At 39.5% G+C, this 19630-nt stretch overlaps 6 protein-coding genes across 6 annotated transcripts; all 6 read left to right on the plus strand.

Moving 5' to 3' along the window:
* Positions 1-231: 231 nt before the first annotated feature.
* Positions 232-751, plus strand: LOC137064951 (histone H3). Its single transcript, XM_067436510.1, has one exon. It carries the CDS (start codon positions 249-251, stop codon positions 657-659), a length of 411 nt encoding a protein of 136 aa, XP_067292611.1. The 5' UTR covers positions 232-248; the 3' UTR covers positions 660-751.
* A 2912-nt stretch (positions 752-3663) lies between these two features.
* On the plus strand, positions 3664-4610 carry LOC137065235 (histone H4). The gene is made up of 2 exons (XM_067436826.1): positions 3664-3673; positions 4251-4610. Exon 2 carries the CDS (start codon positions 4272-4274, stop codon positions 4581-4583), a length of 312 nt encoding a protein of 103 aa, XP_067292927.1. The 5' UTR covers positions 3664-3673; positions 4251-4271; the 3' UTR covers positions 4584-4610.
* Positions 4611-5440: 830 nt separating this feature from the next.
* LOC137065308 (histone H2B-like) lies at positions 5441-6184 on the plus strand. The gene has a single exon (XM_067436917.1). The coding sequence runs from the start codon at positions 5441-5443 to the stop codon at positions 5813-5815; it is 375 nt and encodes a 124-aa protein (XP_067293018.1). The 3' UTR covers positions 5816-6184.
* Positions 6185-14307: 8123 nt separating this feature from the next.
* On the plus strand, positions 14308-15066 carry LOC137064668 (histone H1-like). The gene has a single exon (XM_067436132.1). It carries the CDS (start codon positions 14337-14339, stop codon positions 14958-14960), a length of 624 nt encoding a protein of 207 aa, XP_067292233.1. The 5' UTR covers positions 14308-14336; the 3' UTR covers positions 14961-15066.
* Positions 15067-15800: 734 nt separating this feature from the next.
* LOC137064672 (histone H2A-like) lies at positions 15801-16252 on the plus strand. Its single transcript, XM_067436135.1, has one exon. The coding sequence runs from the start codon at positions 15824-15826 to the stop codon at positions 16208-16210; it is 387 nt and encodes a 128-aa protein (XP_067292236.1). The 5' UTR covers positions 15801-15823; the 3' UTR covers positions 16211-16252.
* A 724-nt stretch (positions 16253-16976) lies between these two features.
* LOC137064669 (histone H3) lies at positions 16977-17448 on the plus strand. Its single transcript, XM_067436133.1, has one exon. It carries the CDS (start codon positions 16995-16997, stop codon positions 17403-17405), a length of 411 nt encoding a protein of 136 aa, XP_067292234.1. The 5' UTR covers positions 16977-16994; the 3' UTR covers positions 17406-17448.
* Positions 17449-19630: the final 2182 nt, after the last annotated feature.

The raw sequence follows: 19630 nt of genomic DNA on the forward strand, positions 1-19630 counted from the left end.
TGTTTAAGGTAACGTTATTAGTCAAACAGACGCAGCTCGAGCGGGAAACCCTCCGCGTGTTTGAAAAGAGATAACGCGCTGTCATTGGCTATAGCACTCGCGCACAGACGTCACATATTAGCCAATCACAAGCCTCGGCACCCTCTCGCGTCACTGTGAGCGCGTGGCGGTATAATGCTATAAAACAAGTCGAGTAACATGAAGCAGCATTTCCAGCGCAAGCAGGACAGAGAGAACTAACTCCAGCCATGGCAAGAACCAAGCAGACCGCTCGTAAATCCACCGGTGGTAAAGCCCCGAGGAAGCAACTCGCTACTAAAGCCGCCCGTAAGAGCGCTCCGGCCACCGGCGGCGTCAAGAAGCCTCACCGCTACAGGCCCGGGACCGTGGCTCTGCGAGAGATCCGCCGTTATCAGAAGTCCACCGAGCTGCTGATCCGCAAACTGCCCTTCCAGCGGCTGGTGAGAGAAATCGCTCAGGACTTCAAGACGGATCTGCGCTTCCAGAGCTCCGCTGTGATGGCCCTGCAGGAGGCCAGCGAGGCTTATTTGGTCGGCCTGTTCGAGGACACCAACCTGTGCGCCATCCACGCCAAGAGGGTCACCATCATGCCCAAAGACATCCAGCTGGCCCGCCGCATCCGCGGAGAGCGCGCCTAAACCCGCATCAAACCCCAAAGGCTCTTTTAAGAGCCACCCAAACCTGCATTGAATGAGTTTCTTTCCAGTTTAAACACTGAGTACGGGAAGAAAGTGGCGTTACATTAACTCTAGTTCCTGAGTCTTAGTTACCCAGCTTAGACTAGGCTTACTATACAGTAATGTTAACTTGTATGGAGACAAAAAAAATATGGAAATTCCGGTTCTTTTTGTGTAGTATCAAAATAGATGCACAATTTTATTTTATAAGGAATTTCTCATGTAATTTAACCCTATGGTTTCTAATATTTTGTTTGTTATTCAGAGAACAAAACATATTGCCTTATGGCAGGGGTGTCCAAACCTGGCCCTGGAGAGCTTGCCGTCCTGCAGATTTCAGTTCCAGCACTGCTCCAACACACCTGTCTGTAATTATCTAGCACAGATTATCATAATTAGCTGGTTCAGGTGTGTTTGATTCAGGTTGGAGCTAAAATTTGCAGGACGGTAGCTCTCCTGGACCAGGTTTGGAAACCCCTGCTCTATGGGAAGTCATAGGTGAGGCGGTTCAACACACAATTCTTCTGGATAGGAGGCACCTGTGTTTTCTCTCTAATAAAGAAGCATCAATTAGACTACTGATAAGCAGACAAGCTAAACCAAAATGGGCATTTACCAATAAGTTGCCAATTTCAAACTACAATAGTTGTTTTTCAACCATTTTTTCAACAGACTTGATAAAACCATGAAGGCCAGCACTAAACCAAGACCCCAGTGGATTAGAGCAAATTGGGTAATGTGGTTGAAAATGCCCACACCCGCTAGTGTTCTGTAGAGATACACACCGGCATTATCTTATGCTCATCGGCTACTAATCACTGTTAGTTCAATGTCACTGTCTCCACCCAAGGGTGTATTCCAGAAAGCAGGTTATCTGACATACCTGGAGATGTTTAAGTGTAATAAAGTGAATAACCTCAACTTTTGATTTCAAAAATTAACTTTCAGGATCTATAAGTAGCCAAAGCAACTCACTCTCTGAACATAACCTGCACCGCTCATGATCTGGGGTTAGTTTAGGTATTTAGATGTGTGTTATAATATGACCAAATTTGTTTCAGTTATATAAAATACAATATTATATATTAATTCTAAAGAATTAGATTAAAAATAAGTTTAAACGTTATAATTCAATTAAAATTATATTTATTATTTATTTTGTCATCTCATTCAATTGAATCTGCATTCAATTAATAAGCCTCAAACAAAACATATAATCCTTATTCTCAGTGAATAAAGATTTATGATTAAACAAAGACAGAATTATTGCACAAATACCCAATAGGCAGCTAAATAGGTTATGTAAATCGGGATTAACCAAAATAAGAAGCTTTTTCTTAGCATCTGTTTCCATGGGGAATCATTGATTCGTCGCTCTGTTGAGACAGTCTTGTGTGTTAACCAGGAACATACTCTGAGTTGTCTGAAATTATTCCTAGTGGCCTGTTGCACAAAGCTGGTTTCAGTTGTTACCTAGGTAAGTTCGAGTTTAGTTTGAGCAAACTCTGGTTTTTCGGCCCGAAGAAGACGGATTGGTTTTTAGCGGTGTTTATTACCATGTTACTTACACTGCATGGCTAACCTGCTCTGGAGCAGTTTTTATTCTGGGTTAGAGATCACAAACCCAAACTGGACCAATCAGCTGCAAGTTCTGTAAAGACGCAATAAAGCCACAGACCTGTATCTCTCGGTCCAAATTAAAGCAGTTTATAATGAAAAAACTTTAGAAATAAAATTGTGGTGCTAATTCTTTAAATTCTCTCAAATCTTTTGGTTCTAATTATTTATTATATTTATATTCTATGAATTATAATCACTTTGAATTAATAAAATAAGTTCATAAAAATACTATATTGATTGACAAGTAGCCAAATAGTAAATATAATACATGCATTCATAATTCTTTTAAACAACGTGTATTCATCTGAGCTCTTTGTGAACCTATAATTATTAGACATATTTCTTTGATTGACGTCATGCATTGATATAGTGAGATATTCTTTTAGCTGCCTTCTCAAATTGTCGCTACAGCAGCAGTGCTTATTCCTGCTTTGTAAACACATTTAATTTCATGATAATTTTCTAAACGATCTCTCAATCTTCAGAAGAGAAGTGAATCAATTGGACACTGTGATTGGCTGTTTGACGCATATGTCACACTTTCAGGTGCATGCGCTTCAGAGTTAATTGCTAACTCTGGATTAAACCTGAGTTGACAGAAAAAGTTTATACCAAGCTTTGAGAAACAGTTGAACTTGATCTAAACCAGGTTGGATTTATCTAGATTTGTCAACTCTAAACCTATACTCTGAAACTCAGAGTTTGTTCAACTAGCTTTATGCAACGGGCCTCAGATGTGTTCTTGTTACCAGCATACCTCGAGTAAGTTTGGGTTAATTAACCGAGAGCTCAGGGTATATGTGACGATATTAACCTTGCTTTCTGGAATACACCCCTGGTTTAACCCTCTATGGTACGGTGTGGCCTCCAGGCAACATAGACTATTTTAGATTATTCTTAATCAAATGAAACAACAATGTATTGTTCAAACTTATCCCCGGGAAGAAGAACTCCAATACTAATCAATGAAAGTGTAATAAAATGGGTCACATGACCCACAGGGGTCCATTTTGTATCCTGTTTCAGTCACGTGCACAGGTCACATGGCTCCATATTTATAAAACTGCATAATTGAATCGCAGAAGGCCATAGCAGACACACTAGGTTGGATACAAATACAGCATGTTTGTAAGGAAAAGAGTTAGAATTATCTAAATATACCTGCATTTTTGCACAATATTGTAATGCATGTATAAAAATAGTAATACACATACTATAACTGCATATATTATGATCTGCACATTTTTTATAGCATTCAAAACGGGTATAAAACACAACAGAAGAGGGCGAGGATGAGGTGTCATGTGACGAGGAAGATGAGGCCATAGTGACAATCCGGCAGGGAGAGAGTGAGGGTGAGCCCGAAGATGAGGATGAAAATGGTTATGATAATATGCTATAATAACTTGATGTGCTGGCTTGATGTAATGGTTTGGTAATACTTGTGTTCCATGATGGTACAATGTTGCCTGAGAGCAACAGCTGAATTTGAAATGTTTCTTTTTATTAAATATGAAATTTGTAATACATTATAAACTGGATAAATGTGTTTGTTCAGGTCTCTGGTTAAATAAATTGATTTTTTCAGTAAATATATTTATTTTTTCTACATAAAAACGTAAAATGTTTAAATTTGTCCGTTGTGGTACAATGTTGCCTTGAGGCAACAAACTTAAAAAATAAATAAAAATAAAAATTAAGATTTTTTTTATTTATTGCTATTGTTAAAGTGTGATATTGTAAGCAGGAAAAACACCACAAATATTGTTTACCTCATTGCGCACTATAGAGGGTTAAGGGTTAAATCACATTGTTTTGTGCTCGAGCAATATCGAGGGGAGGGGCTTGTTGCGCGGCGGTGGCTTCTGTCAGGTCCTGTAAGCAAATATAATCAGCCTCTTTGCATCACTGACTCTCCACTTATTTTTGTAGTTTGATCTACTGAAGTTAACCATGTCTGGAAGAGGCAAAGGCGGTAAGGGGCTTGGTAAAGGAGGCGCTAAGCGTCACCGTAAAGTTTTGCGCGATAACATCCAGGGAATCACCAAACCCGCCATCCGTCGTCTGGCTCGTCGCGGCGGTGTCAAGCGCATCTCCGGTCTGATCTACGAGGAGACCCGCGGAGTGTTGAAGGTGTTTCTGGAGAACGTTATCCGCGATGCTGTGACCTACACCGAGCACGCTAAGAGAAAGACCGTCACCGCCATGGATGTTGTGTACGCGCTGAAGCGACAGGGACGCACCCTGTACGGTTTCGGAGGTTAAACGCCTGAAATCAAGAGAAATCACAAACCCAACGGCTCTTTTAAGAGCCACACACTCTCTCACTTAAAGAGGCATGGCAAAGTTGGTGATACGGATAAAATAGCCAGAACAAAAATATTAAAGCCCAATATCGACATTACATATCTTAATAATGATTATAGAATTTACTTCATAATTAACCGCAGAAAAATTACACGCAGTTCATGTTCTGTTAAGCAGTTCATATGTTGTTTTATATGCCACATAATTTTCACATAAGGGCAAATTGTTCCGGGTTCAGAAATGTGACCGTTCTGCAAAGAATATATTAAACGATTTAACTCTTGGGGTGTTTTAATGCTGTACAAATGCGTTGCAATCGGCTTTTAGTGTTCTATTAATACGTATTTTAAAGATAATGTCTTGCTGTTACAGAATCAAGAAAACGGTTACAATTGGGGAGCAATTAAATGTTCGTGGTAAAGGGGCTTTTGTGTATGGGGGAATTTCTGGTATAAAATCTACTTTTAAAAGGAGTAATTCGTTTATTCTAAAGAGGAGTTTTCAGATTACACTATCTTGCAGAATAATAGTCTTTTTAAACTTTTATTAAAGCAAAAAAAGCGGGTAATTAACAAAGGAAACGAAATCTTGTGGGGGGTTGTGAATATAATGCTTTAGGCGGAGCTAATATTTACCCGTCCGTGATTGGCCCTCTGTCCTCTCGTGATGCTTTGAGTTGTCCAATGAAATATGAGTTTATGGGCTCGGCCTATGACAACAGGCAATCAGAGGAACCCCGTATCGCTCAGTAAATTAGCATATGGCGGTCAATAAATGCCTCTGTCTCGCTTCTGAACTCACATCGACTCAGCGTCATGCCTGAACCAACAAAGTCCGCGCCTAAGAAAGGCTCCAAGAAGGCCGTCACCAAGACTGCCGGTAAAGGAGGAAAGAAGCGCAGAAAGTCCAGGAAGGAGAGCTACGCCATCTATGTGTACAAAGTCCTGAAGCAGGTTCATCCTGACACCGGCATCTCCTCCAAGGCGATGGGCATCATGAACTCTTTCGTCAACGACATCTTCGAGCGCATCGGCGGTGAGGCGTCTCGTCTGGCGCACTACAACAAGCGCTCCACCATCACTTCCAGAGAGATCCAGACCGCCGTGCGTCTGCTGCTGCCCGGAGAGCTGGCCAAACACGCCGTGTCCGAGGGCACAAAGGCCGTCACCAAATACACCAGCTCCAAGTGAAGTGTGCGCTGACCTTAACCACCCCAAAGGCTCTCTTAAGAGCCACCCATCTTCTCAGTTAAAGAGCTCAATGCTAATGATTAATCATATTGATGGTTTGTTTCTGTAACGTGTCGTTGAGAACTAACAAATCTATTGTATAAGACGCTTCTTAACGGAATTTTCAATATAATAGTGCAACTGTATGTATTTGAAACAATTGAATCAATTGCATCTGTGGCAGGACCACATCTCACACTTTAGTTTCTGTTGTAGTGAAATTCTAGTTCAGCTCATCATATTTTTCAGCAGTCTTTTCGAGAATTACAATCGAGCAGCTGATTAGCTGCTATTTAAAAAATGACTCCAATATACATTGGAGTAAATTGATAGAAATGTCTTTTTTTTCTGTCTTTAGAAAATACTGTTAAAACAGTAGTGGAATTAAAATACTTTTTTTATTTACTATGCATTACACTTTATAATATACAATATAATGAATACCTCATCACTAAACTTGACACGTCATGTAATATATCAGCAAAAGTGAGAAAGTAGCAGTTCTCGACGGTGTCGTTGTACAGGCCCCGGTTTTGGGAAGGGCACAGTAAATTTCTTTGCAGGTCCAGTAATCCATGATATTTTTGGCACAGAGGAAATGCATGTAAATGACAAGTGCAATGAATGATTATAGTTTGTGTGCATTCAAAGGCAACCAAAGGAAACTTTACCAGCCGTAGACCTTATTCTTGCAAAGATGTGTGTTTTTCACGATGATTGCTTGGTTATCACCAAAGCACTCTGTATAAAAATTTTCAATTACATTTTGAAGGGTCATCAGTGGGGTCAACGGTGTCGTCAATGGCTGGAAGTAGTTAAATATCATTTCAGTTTTTAATGAAGACTTTTATGTTCATGTCACATTATTTGTAGTGTAAATAATCAAATCTTCGCTATATGATGTACTGTTGTCATGTAACTTAGTGTAATGTAATGCACAGTCAATGCTTAACTTACAAAAATTAATAAATGCCCTTATTATAGTGAAGAAATATTTACCAGAAATATGGTAATAAAACAATGAAATGTACTGTAATGTTAATATTACTTAATTTTTATATTTCCTAATTTCTTATTACTTGACCTGCAATGTAGACATACCTCTGTGCGTCCATTCAAGTAAATAGCTAGCGTACTCAACCTTCTCCTCTTACGCAGGGATCTTTAATGTGCGAGTTCATCAAGGTCTTCGAGTGTCATCATACTTTTAATACATAACTGGAGAGAGAGAGAGAGAGAGAGAGAGAGAGAGAGAGAGAGAGAGAGAGAGACTGGCTCTTAAATGTGCCTTGTGTGTGAATTGTATATGTGTGTGTTGGTGGTGTTGCAATAAAGCTATAAAACAGTAAAAAGCTAAATATTATTAGAGCATTTCTTAATTGTTAGGACAGAGTAATTTTTTTTAAATATAAATAAATTAGATACATTTTATTAAATATTTATCAATAACAACCACTACGTACAATACAAATCAATCCTTTACTGATAGTCCAGGCATAGTAACTCATTTTGGAGCCAAAAATAGAACTAATTGTAAAATATTTTTTTTCAGCTTAGATCTTTTCTATGAGGTGTCCAGAACAACATACTAAAAGTCCTAAGAAATCCTAGTTGAGGAAATATGTCAAATTCTCATCAATCTGAGATGTGTGCCAGTAAGGCCAGACAACCCCAATGGGGCTATTTTTTCCCTTTACTCCTATCAAAACGAAACTTTCCACAATGAAAGTACACATGAAAAGTACATTTTTTTTGTTTTACAAGTTTCTTTGAAAATGAATTTTACTATGCAAATGAGCTACACACTAATCGAATATGCCCAAAATACACCCAAATAGGCTTATTTTTTCCTTTACTCCTACCACAATAAAACTTTACACAATGAAAGTCTACATGAAAAGTAAAACATTTTGTATTAGAAGTTTCTTTGAAATTGAATTTTAATAAGCAAAATGAGCAATATACTAATCGAATACTCCCTAAAGGTTTTTTTTTTTTTTTTTCTTTACTCCTATTACATTCAAACCTCACAGTGAAAGTATACATGCATGTAAAGTAACATTTTTGTTTTCCAAGTTTCTTGGGAAAATCTATTTTAAATATGCAAATAAGCTCGGCACTATGCCTAATTGACTTATGGCCAAGAAGCCCTAAAAGTAGAAAAAACAGGGTCCAAATATCTAACACATTCATGTCCATTTAGTAAGTTAAGCTATGCCTAAACACGATACATTTGAAGTCACTTGCCATAAAAGACTTGAATTGACCTTAGGAAGTGATTGCCCAATCTTGCCACCAGTTTCTTTCTAAATTCTTTTTTTTTATTTGCAAACAAGCCTTACCTAATGACAATCCCCCACAGATAACATCAGAAAAAGTCAGAATAGCCATTTTAGTCATTAGTAATGTGGTGAGATAACATTTTGGGCTGGTAGATTTACAAAAGATTGGGATTGTTGGTAAAATTATGAGATTACAGGCAGAAGTCATTCTTACCAAATGATTCACTCTCACACAGACGAGATGAAAAACCAGATAGAGACACTTTCCAGACATTCCAGCTCTTTAAAGTAATTTTGCCAGACACCAAAACTGCTTCTCTTTTTGTAGTTAGCAAGTATTTCAGACCAGGCAGGCCACACACCAGACTTCAAATTCTATTGGACCTAATTTCATTGCTAGACAACACTTTGATACCTTTTTCAAGGAGAAATGGAGAAGTGCAAAATATGTAATGAGTCTTTCAGTGATGAAAACACATCAGTTGTTCTACGAGCAAAAGGCCGCAATGGTGTGAACTGTGCCAGTGCTCAATGTGGAAGTATCTTAGTGACAATTCCTGGAGACCGAGTACACATCAAATGCCGCCGCAGCTATTGTAAAGCAGAAAATATTGTACATGATAATGTAATACCATCTTTGCAACAACCACAAATCAAATATAATCTCCGCTCAGAACAGAACTTTAATTTTCAAGAGCATTGCTTGTTCTGTGGACAACCAACTGAAATAGATAAGAAAAATAAGAAGAGAGAGAAAATTGATATCTACCCAGTAAGAACAGGAGACTTCCAGCAAATGGTTGTACAGATACAATTTACCACAACATATGCAACACTAATTTTCGAAATATGAAGAATATGAGTCAATTTTCTGTGAACCCTGGCAACAAACCCAAACGATTCAAAGTCGGAAGACCTGAAGATTGTGAGAGAACAGCATTCCTAAAAGTGGCAAACTTTTTAGAAGAATACGATGTTGTGAACCATATTCTCCAAAGTGGATGAAAATTTAAATTTTCAAATTTTAAATGTATCGTGTTTAGGCATAGGTTAACTTACTAAATGGACATGAATGTGTTAGATATTTGGGCCCATTTTAATAATTAAATTGATTAAAATGGACAGGAAGACATTGATCAATGACAAATGGGATGTTATATAGCACTGGACAGAATATATTCACTCGACACTGCTGGAGGACTGTAACACTACAAACAACCCCACACACAATAAAGGCAGTGATTAAACTCCAATATTACTATTTTTATCGTTTAAAAATTGTTTCACCATTTTAGTTCAAATATATGTTTACACTTAACTGCACAGAAGAAAGAAAACACAAATTGTTCCAAGAATATTAAGGGATATAATTCCCTTACCACCTGAAATACAGTTAAACCCTGGAGTATATTCAAATGATTGTGTTTCCCCACTCTCATATCCCCCTGAGACAAGAGATTTATGCATTTTATTTCTGGAAAAATTCCTCCCATGACGCAAATATTGTCAATTTGCGCCATCGGAGGAATTGTTGGCCAGAGGCTAAAGACTACAGCCAGCAGAGTGAGCCATTTCTGCATGTTTTCAACTCGCGTGAGGGGATTGGAGATCACACTCACAGCTCAGCTCACAGCTGCAGCCTTAGGCATTCATGAAAGGTGAGGCCAGCAGAGCAAAGTAAGTTTTTCAACTTCTCAAAATAATTCCCATGAAAGTTAAGCTTTGCATGCGCTGTGAATCTATGCCGTGGACAAGTTTACCTCAGCTTTCATCACGAGCTCCATCCATGACTGTCAATGTAACCTGACTCCTGCAGCGTTTTGGGCTTTGAGACTCCCTCAGCGGCTAAATCACATATTGAACAGACACGTTCAGTTTTTAATTGTAGTGTCTGTTCTCTAACTGAACTGTTAGGGGTTAACAGCTTATGACCCAGGACCAGTAGTGAAGAAATGAAGACAGAGTCAGGATTCCAATTAAATAAAAGAAACATTTACTTAAGAATAGTTTGCAGTTTCAAAAGCAGAAGCCAGCTTCAAGTCTCACAAGGAGTTCGAAGGCCGCGCTCCCTCTCTCACCGTCTTGTTGCCTCGCCCTATATTACATACAATTGTCCCAACAGTTATACCATTTTCAAGGTCTTATCCACGTCCTTACTGCGATGTGGATGGTTCTGATTGGCTCAGAGACAATGCACAGTCATGGTAAATTTCCACTCAAGTCAGTTAATCTGATGCACGTTTCCACTGACGTGTCACTTGTTGATGCTTTCACCCAGAATTAGGCCCGTAGTGACCTTCCAGATCTGGAGCAGGCGCCAGCTTGCCCAGAACAACAAGTCCACCCATCTCTTAGGGTGCCCATTGAACACCATTCTGATCTGTAACATAGCATATTGCGCACACACACAGATACACAGTCTCTCCAAGGTTGGAGCTGATTACGCTCCAGTTTTAACTAGTTCTTACCAAAACATACTGATAACATGTGCTTTTTTTTAGTGAGAGGGACAAACAATAGTACAGGCAATATTCATCTTGACTTTTTAGTGTTTCAGTAAAAGGAAATATAAAAGGAATAAAACATAATAAATTAAATGAAAGACAAATCCATATTTCATATCTGTAAGCCGGGCTAAGTGAGCAAACGCTGTTACTCCACTCCTGACATGTTAGGGGTGTGCGATACCTCCAAAATCCAAACACATGACCTTGTTGCCAGTGTTTAGTGACACATCACACATCTCTAGGCCAGACCCTCAGTCACTCCTCAGAGACCAAATACACACTTTAGAAAACAAGAAACTAAAACAAAATCATAACTGGATAGAATCATTATAATAATATAGGAAATATAGGAAGATAAATATTAATTAAGGTTTTGATTATGAAGTTAATTAGGATATGAATATATACAGGTATATTGAAGCGGCAGTGGATATCAGAATCCCCCCCTTCAGAACCGATTTTATGAAAATAAACGCGGTTGAGGTGGGAAAGTGAAAGTGATTCAGTAATCCAGTAGAGGTGGCTTTGGGAGTGGCAGCGAAGCATTCTGGGAATTGTTGTCTTTCATCCCCATGAGATAAAAATACATTTTCTGTCTTTTCTCAGTCTAGAAAGCATCAAATTAAAAAAATAATTTCACATTTCTACTACATTAATGACCCAGTTTAAATAGAGAATCTTCTTCCAGGTGCTGAAGTACTCCTTTAAGTAAATTTTTCTTTTAATAAATTGCAATCCTGACTCTGTCTTAATTTCTTTACTACTGGTCCTGGGTCATAAGCTGTTAACCCCTAACAGTTTTAGAGGCTGTCGGACTTAATATTAAATATCTTAAACTGTGTTCCGAAGATTAACGGAGGTCTTATGGGTGTGGGGTGAGTCATTAATGACAGAAAATTCATTTTTTAAATGAACTAACCCTTTAATTACTTGTGTATTTGCTTCGATATCGAAGCTAATAAATCAATATTGATAGACAGTAAAAATGATGGACATATTGAATGTTTTACCCACACCGAGAAAAAAAAACGCAATTCACAAGCAATATTCAATATTATATTGAGAATTGTGGCATCCCTAAAATGTGTTCATTATGCAACCACCCACAACCCCAAAACTTAAGACTCTCAAAAAAGCTGGACAAATTTCAAAGTCAGCAGTCATCCATGAAAAAAACTAAAAGTCTCACGTTCTTGATGATGCTGCCACTCTGGTATGTAGTTTTCCGATCATCTCATTCACCAAAAGTGTTTTATTATTTTGACATTTGAAAGCAAATAAATGAACTGGCATATATTGCCTCACAACCTCACTATTAATAACGATTTAAGTCATGTTTACTGTTGAAACAGAAATAGCTGGAGTGATAGAGATAGATTGAAAGGGTTATTAAAAGAGAGACAATAATAGAAAGAGTGATCAAAAAGGGAGTTGAAACTCATACAAATCCTCACATTTATCTATCCAAAAATTATCTTTAAAATGACTGTACGTTGCAGCTAGGCTACAGCTAGATCAGAATTTATAGTCGTTGCTGTTTGGAAATGTACACGACGACACCAACAATTGTACAATGGATAGTGAATACATGTATGTGTACACTGTAAAAAGAAAACTGTGAAAAATACAGCAACTTGCTGGCAGCAATTAGCTAGTAAGTTGCTGTATTTCATTTCACAGTATTCTTACTGTAAATATAATCGCAGTAACTTAAATTACTGTAAAAAAAATGTACAGTAATAATCACAGTACTGTATTTTATAACTATACTGTAATCAGGATTACTGCATTAATTTTGTGTACTGTAAAATAAAGACACTGTCACAAATGCCATTTATGTTCTCACTTTTAAATTCAAAAATTCATAAAAAAAATAGTATAGCATAATTCTTTCAATGTTACAATTTTTCTGTAAATTTTTAATTTCATCACTTTTCTGAACATACAAAATAAATTTTTATTAAAATGTTTGGGTAAAATTACAAATGTATAAAATGTAATGATTTAAAAACAGCAGGATTTCAAACCTATATATTTTCTGAACATATACATTTTTTTTCAATAAGTTAACATTTCTCTGTGAACAATTTATTTCATTTCAGCACTTTTTTTTAGCAAACAAAACAATCAATATGTATTCAAATGTTTGGGTAAAATTACAAATCTATAAAAATTAAATGATTTAAAGGATAGTTCACCCAAAATGTTTAATTGTGTCATCATTTACTCACCCTCAACCTGTATAAATTTCTTTCTTTTACTGAACACAAAGATAGATATTTTGAAGAATGTCGGTAACCAGACAGTTGATGGGTTCTGGGTTCAGGCAAAATTTCCGAGCCCGAAGCCCTCCCCGGACAGCGCGCCAAATACGCATTCATGGCTGAATTTGAGTCTGAATGTCCACTCTGTTAGTGTCACCCTGATATATCAGAAGAGCTAACAGTGTGGACACAGAGTGTGCATGGTGATTGTGAAAGTAATTCATGTTTAAAGTTAAAAAAGTAGTGTATATAAAGTTATTTGGCAATGTTTTACATATTGTTGCCCATCTAAACCCAAAGTAATAATGTAACTAGATGTATGTGAGTGATAGTAAATCATCCAGCCATCCATTCGTCCACACTGCTATTATTTTGTCCACCATGTTATTCCTACACCGAATACTTCATTATCTTGATCTGGTGTGTTGGTTCAGGGTCTGACTATTTTATCAATTATAGTGGTTAAAAATAAAATAAAATAAAATAAATAAATAAATAAATAAATAAATAAATAAATAAATAAATAAATAAATAACACATTTACAATAAGTGACTTATGCTTTATTATGTACATGCATTCACTAAGGAGACACTTTTATCAAAATAGACTTACACATGAGGAATATAAGAGGCAATGATATAAGACATGCTAATAAGATTCAAACATTGTTCTGAAAAGTATAAGCTAGAAGGGAAATACGAAATAGTGAGAAAAAGTTAAGTCTGTAAATGAACAACTCATCAAGATGAGCTCGAACACAATCCTCATTCACATGCTGAAAACTGAGATGAATGAGGAGAAACAAATGATGATTAAGTTAAAACATTAAAACCCGAGGGATCATGTGAATGTATTAATGTGATTATTGTTATTATAGGGACAGATCATCTGCTGGCCAGACATGAGAGTCACAGAGAGACTGGGATCCTCCGGATGATGTTCGTGTGCTTCAAGCTGCCCAAAACAACATCTGTATGAAAGCCTCCTCACGCCCTCACTGATGCTGAATTCATTAAAGTCTCTTTCAGACTGTCTGCTGAACACACAGAAGACGCGTTTGGGCTTTTAGCAACTTTAACACTTAAACTATCCGTCAAATTTACATGCGGCTTTTCCCCGTGGCTGATGCTCGCCTCGGGTTTGATCTGATGGAGGCAAAATAAACATTTCCTCCTGGCGTGTTTTAGTCTCTAATGAAAGCGCAGAACCTCTGCTTGGTGTTCACTTTGTTTTGACTGTGACAAACCATTTTACCGCTTCAGTTTTGCCCCAAATGCGTGAGGGGTTCGTGGACGCGCACAGACACAGAGCGAGCGGGTTGAGTCTACAAGGTTCTCATGTGTTATTTAATAGAGCAGCGCTGCGCGAGCGCCATTCATTCATTCATTGCTGAAACCAGAAGCGTTTGATCCGACCAGAGAAAGAGAGATGGCAGAAACCGCCCCAGCCCCGGCTGCTGCCGCCCCGGCCAAAGCGCCCAAGAAGAAGTCGGCTGCGAAAGCCAAGAAAGCAGGTCCAGGCGTCGGCGAGCTTATCGTCAAAGCTGTGTCCGCTTCCAAGGAGAGGAGCGGCGTGTCCCTCGCCGCGCTGAAGAAAGCTCTCGCCGCCAGCGGCTACGACGTGGAGAAGAACAACTCCCGCGTCAAGATCGCCATCAAGAGCCTGGTGACTAAAGGCGCTCTGGTGCAGGTCAAAGGGACCGGCGCCTCGGGCTCATTCAAGCTCAACAAACAGCAAGCCGAGATCAAGAAGAAACCAGCCAAGAAAGCGGCTCCTAAAGCGAAGAAGCCCGCGGCCAAGAAACCCGCCGCCGCCAAGAAGCCCAAGAGCGCAGCGGCAAAGAAGCCCAAAGCCGCCAAGAAGTCACCCAAGAAGGCCAAGAAACCCGCCGCCACAGCCGCCAAGAAGGCGATGAAGAGCCCCAAGAAGGCAAAGAAGCCAGCAGCCGCTAAGAAAGCAGCCAAAAGCCCCAAAAAAGCCAAGGCACCGAAACCCAAGACGGCAAAGCCTAAAGCCGCCAAGCCTAAGAAGGCAGCTCCCAAAAAGAAGTAATTCTTATCAGTACAAACAAATAAGGTTTATTCATCAACGGCTCTTTTAAGAGCCAACCACTAGTTCCTAAAAAAAGAGCAAAACTCCTGTAATTTACTGATTTGGTCGTTTTTGGAAAAAAATATTATTTTGTTTTACTTGTGGCCACTTACTCATGCAATCTAAAATAATGTAAGAATAAAACTGACCAGCTAAGATATAATTTATCTTAAATAAGTCATTTTTATACATATAAAACAAATTGATTCAAATGAACAGGAAGACAGTGCAAATGGGATGTTATATAGCACAGAACAGACAGAATATATTTACTCTGCTGGAGGACTATAACACTACAAACAACCCCACGCACAATAAAGGCAGAGATTAAACTCCAATATTACAATAGGAACAAAACTACAGTATTAGAATATCAGTGTGCCCAGAATACACAATCAGACAGCGATTAATATCCATATTAACCCCAGTAACACTGATAGTGAAGTACATTTTACTGCAAAATGTTTACTCATTACCTGCACAGAAAAAAAAAACCCACATTGTTCCATGAATATTAAGGGATAATTCCCTTACCATCTTGAATGCATTTATATGAATTTGCTAATACATATTTCAGTAGTTTCATCTATTTATATATTGCATCTGTTTTTCTATCATATTAGTCAATATTATTAAATGTGTGCATAATTATTCCCGCTAGAAAAGGGGGCTGGGCTTTGAAGGGAAGTTCAGTGATTGGTTAAAATCTCTTCAGACTCTAAACCAATGAGCGACTGGCAGTCTAGTATAAATACTGTGTGTGGCCCGTTAAAGTTCACTCTCTTAGTTTCGACTGAGCAGAATTTTAATCATTAATAACGAAAATGAGCGGCAGAGGCAAAACCGGTGGCAAAGCCCGAGCAAAGGCTAAGACTCGCTCCTCCAGGGCGGGACTGCAGTTTCCCGTCGGCCGTGTCCACAGACTTCTCCGCAAAGGCAACTACGCTCAGCGCGTCGGTGCCGGTGCTCCGGTTTATCTGGCGGCTGTGCTCGAGTATCTCACCGCTGAGATCCTGGAGTTGGCCGGAAACGCCGCTCGGGACAACAAGAAGACTCGCATCATCCCCCGTCACCTGCAGCTGGCGGTGCGCAACGACGAGGAGCTGAACAAACTCCTGGGCGGAGTGACCATCGCTCAGGGCGGCGTGCTGCCCAATATCCAGGCCGTGCTGCTGCCCAAGAAGACCGAGAAGCCCGCCAAGTCCAAGTAAACGGGTTCCAGTCAAAACACAAAGGCTCTTTTAAGAGCCACCCACTCAATCTGATAAAGAGCGCTTTACTTTGAAGTGTTTATGAACACCTTAAAGTTATTCCATCGGGAAAGGAAATGCCCCATCATACCAGTTGTGTAGAACTTTTTTTTTTTTTTTTTTCTATCTTGTCATAAGTCACTAAATTAGTAATGAACACATGATCCCCTAATGTGTCTGTTTGCCACCACGCTTAATATTAATACCTAGTATGTAAAACTTTGATAATGTTTAAATTAATTGAAATAATATGCACGTTAGCTTCAGGATAATAAATTGATCAATGTCACTGTGAGTCTTCGCCCTTTAGTAGCGGCTGCTCTACAGAAAATCTCTTTAACAGGGCGAATGGCAACCCTAGTGTGTCTTTTCAGGCTGCGGTGCTTTTAGACAGTAATATGATTGTTTTATAATCCGAAATCTGCGCAACCACTGGGAATTAAGGCCAGTATTGCAGAACAAATAAATACAACAATGTATTGGATGAAAGGGAGGTGTCGTGTACTCTTTGTTTGACGTAACGTTAGTCAAACAGACGCAGTTCGAGCGGGAAACTCTCCGCGTGTTTGAAAAGAGGAAACGCGCTGTCATTGGCTAGCACAGACGTCACATGTTAGCCTATTACAAGGCTTGGCAACCTCTCGCGTCACTGTGAGCGCGTGGCGGGCCAATGCTATAAAATCAGTCGAGTCACAATGAAGCAGCATTTCCAGCGCAAGCAGGACAGATAAAACTAACTCCAGCCATGGCAAGAACTAAGCAGACCGCTCGTAAATCTACCGGTGGTAAAGCCCCGAGGAAGCAGCTCGCTACTAAAGCCGCCCGTAAGAGCGCTCCGGCCACCGGCGGCGTCAAGAAGCCTCACCGCTACAGGCCCGGGACCGTGGCTCTACGAGAGATCCGCCGTTATCAGAAGTCCACCGAGCTGCTGATCCGCAAACTGCCCTTCCAGCGGCTGGTGAGAGAAATCGCGCAGGACTTCAAGACGGATCTGCGCTTCCAGAGCTCCGCTGTGATGGCCCTGCAGGAGGCCAGCGAGGCTTATTTGGTCGGCCTGTTCGAGGACACCAACCTGTGCGCCATCCACGCCAAGAGGGTCACCATCATGCCCAAAGACATCCAGCTGGCCCGCCGCATCCGCGGAGAGCGCGCCTAAACCCGCATCAAACCCCAAAGGCTCTTTTGAGAGCCACCCAAAACTGCATTGAATGAGTTTCTTTCCAGTTTAAATACTGAATACGGGTAAAAAGTGGCGTTACATTAGGGCCTTTTTTATATACAGCATAGTCTACGCTTACTATAGAGTAATAACTTATGGAGAAAAATAGAAATGTGTTCTTTTTGTCTAGTGTCAAAATAGGTGTACAACTTTTATAATGCATTTTTCATAGATCCACCTGTACTGTTAAGTAATGTACATTATTTAACCCTATGGTTCCTAATAATTTCCTTGTTATTCAGAGAAATAAAACAGTATATTGCTCTATGGCAGGGGTGTCCCAACCTGGCCCTGGAGAGCTTGCCGTCCTGCAGATTTCAGTTCCAGCACTGCTCCAACACACCTGTCTGTAATTATCTAGCACTCTGATTATCACAATTTGCTGGTTCAGGTGTGTTTGATTCAGGTTGGAGCTTAAATCTGCAGGACGGTAGCTCTCCTGGACCAGGTTTGGATACCCCTGCTCTATGGGAAGTCATTAGTGATGGGAAGTTCGGTTCTTTTCCGCGAACCGGTTCTTTCGGACAGTTCGTTTCAATGATCCGGTTAAAAAAACCGGATCACCGGTTCTTTTACGTCTTTACGTAATGACGTCATTTCTATCATCCCGGCGGATGAATATACATTCAAACACATCCATATAAAGTATTTGTAATCAAAACTTAGTATAGTAATAATTATAATTGACATCATCATCATCTTGGAAACATTTTTTCATTTATGTTTAGCAACAGCACTCAATACAGTTCACAAAATCGAACTGAATCGATTTACAACATCTACTTCAAGATATTAGTTTTATTTCTAGAGAGACTGTCACTGTCACTGTCGTGCACACACTGATGTTTTACACGGATTAAATAAACTTACATTGACATAATACTTACACAAATCCTCAGTTCACCCGGGCTCATGTATTATCAGCATCAGCTGTCCCAGTCCGAGAGAAACAGTTCGGTTACGACGCTATCACGCATGCTCAGTATCTCAGCTCACCGGTTCTCAGAATCGAACATGTCCGAAAGATCGAATGTGTCCGATAGAAACGGTTCTCGATTCTGTACCAGTGATCCGTTGCAACCGGTCGATCTGACTCGAGAACCGCTGTATCAGTGTGTGTGTGTGTGTGTTGTGTGTGTGTGTGTGTGTGCTGAGCACAGGGTGCTGAGCTGCGAACTGCTGCTAGCTGAATAGTCTATATCATAGGCTACTGTTTTGATTACATCTATTTTAAAATCTTTATCGACTTAGAAATTAAATAAGATAAAAGCTGTTCCTGAAAATATCATGCATTATTGATAAAACAAATAAATGTTTAATTTGACCGTTTTACAATCTATTGTTTCCAAAACTTTAAAATAATACAGTGACAGCTTTGTTATAATGTTTCCAAACGTGATAAGTTTTAAATACACTTAACCTGCATTTCGTTCCTCTGAACAAATAACACGCATGCGCAGCTCATCGGCTCATCGGTTCTCAGTATCGAACGTGTCCGATAGAAACGGTTTTGATTCTGTACTGCTGATCCGAGGGTCCGACAACCGAACCGGTACGTTCGGTTACACGCGCATGCTCAGTATCAGCTGCTCGTGAGTTCATCAGATCTCTCAGCAAAACATCTCACTTCAGCTAACGATTGGAGTTACAGCATCTACTTCAAGATATTCGTTTTATTTCTAGTTTGAGAGACTGTCACTGATGGCAGAAAGTTAATATCTACAGTATTTGTGGGATCAGCCCTGATTTGAGACGCGAACCGTTTAGAACGATTCAGTTCGATTTGGTGAACTGGTTCGACCGGTTCACTATAAAGATCCGGTTAAAAAGAACGATTCGTTCGCGAACCGGACATCACTAGAAGTCATAGGTGAGGTGGTTCAACACAATAGGAGGCACCTGTGTTTTCTCTCTAATAAAGAAGCATCAATTAGACTACTGATAAGCAGACAAGCTAAACCAAAATGGGCATTTACCAATAAGTGGCCAATTTCAAACTACAATAGTTGTTTTTCAACCATGTTTTCAACAGACTTGATAAAACCATGAAGGCCCAGCACTAAACCAAGGCCCCAGTGGATTAGAGCAAATTGGGTAAAGTGGTTGAAAATGCCCACACCCACTAGTGTTCTGTAGAGATACACACCGGCATGATCTTATGC

Source organism: Pseudorasbora parva, chromosome 25, assembly GCF_024679245.1.
Source record: "Pseudorasbora parva isolate DD20220531a chromosome 25, ASM2467924v1, whole genome shotgun sequence".
Lineage (NCBI taxonomy): Eukaryota > Metazoa > Chordata > Actinopteri > Cypriniformes > Gobionidae > Pseudorasbora > Pseudorasbora parva.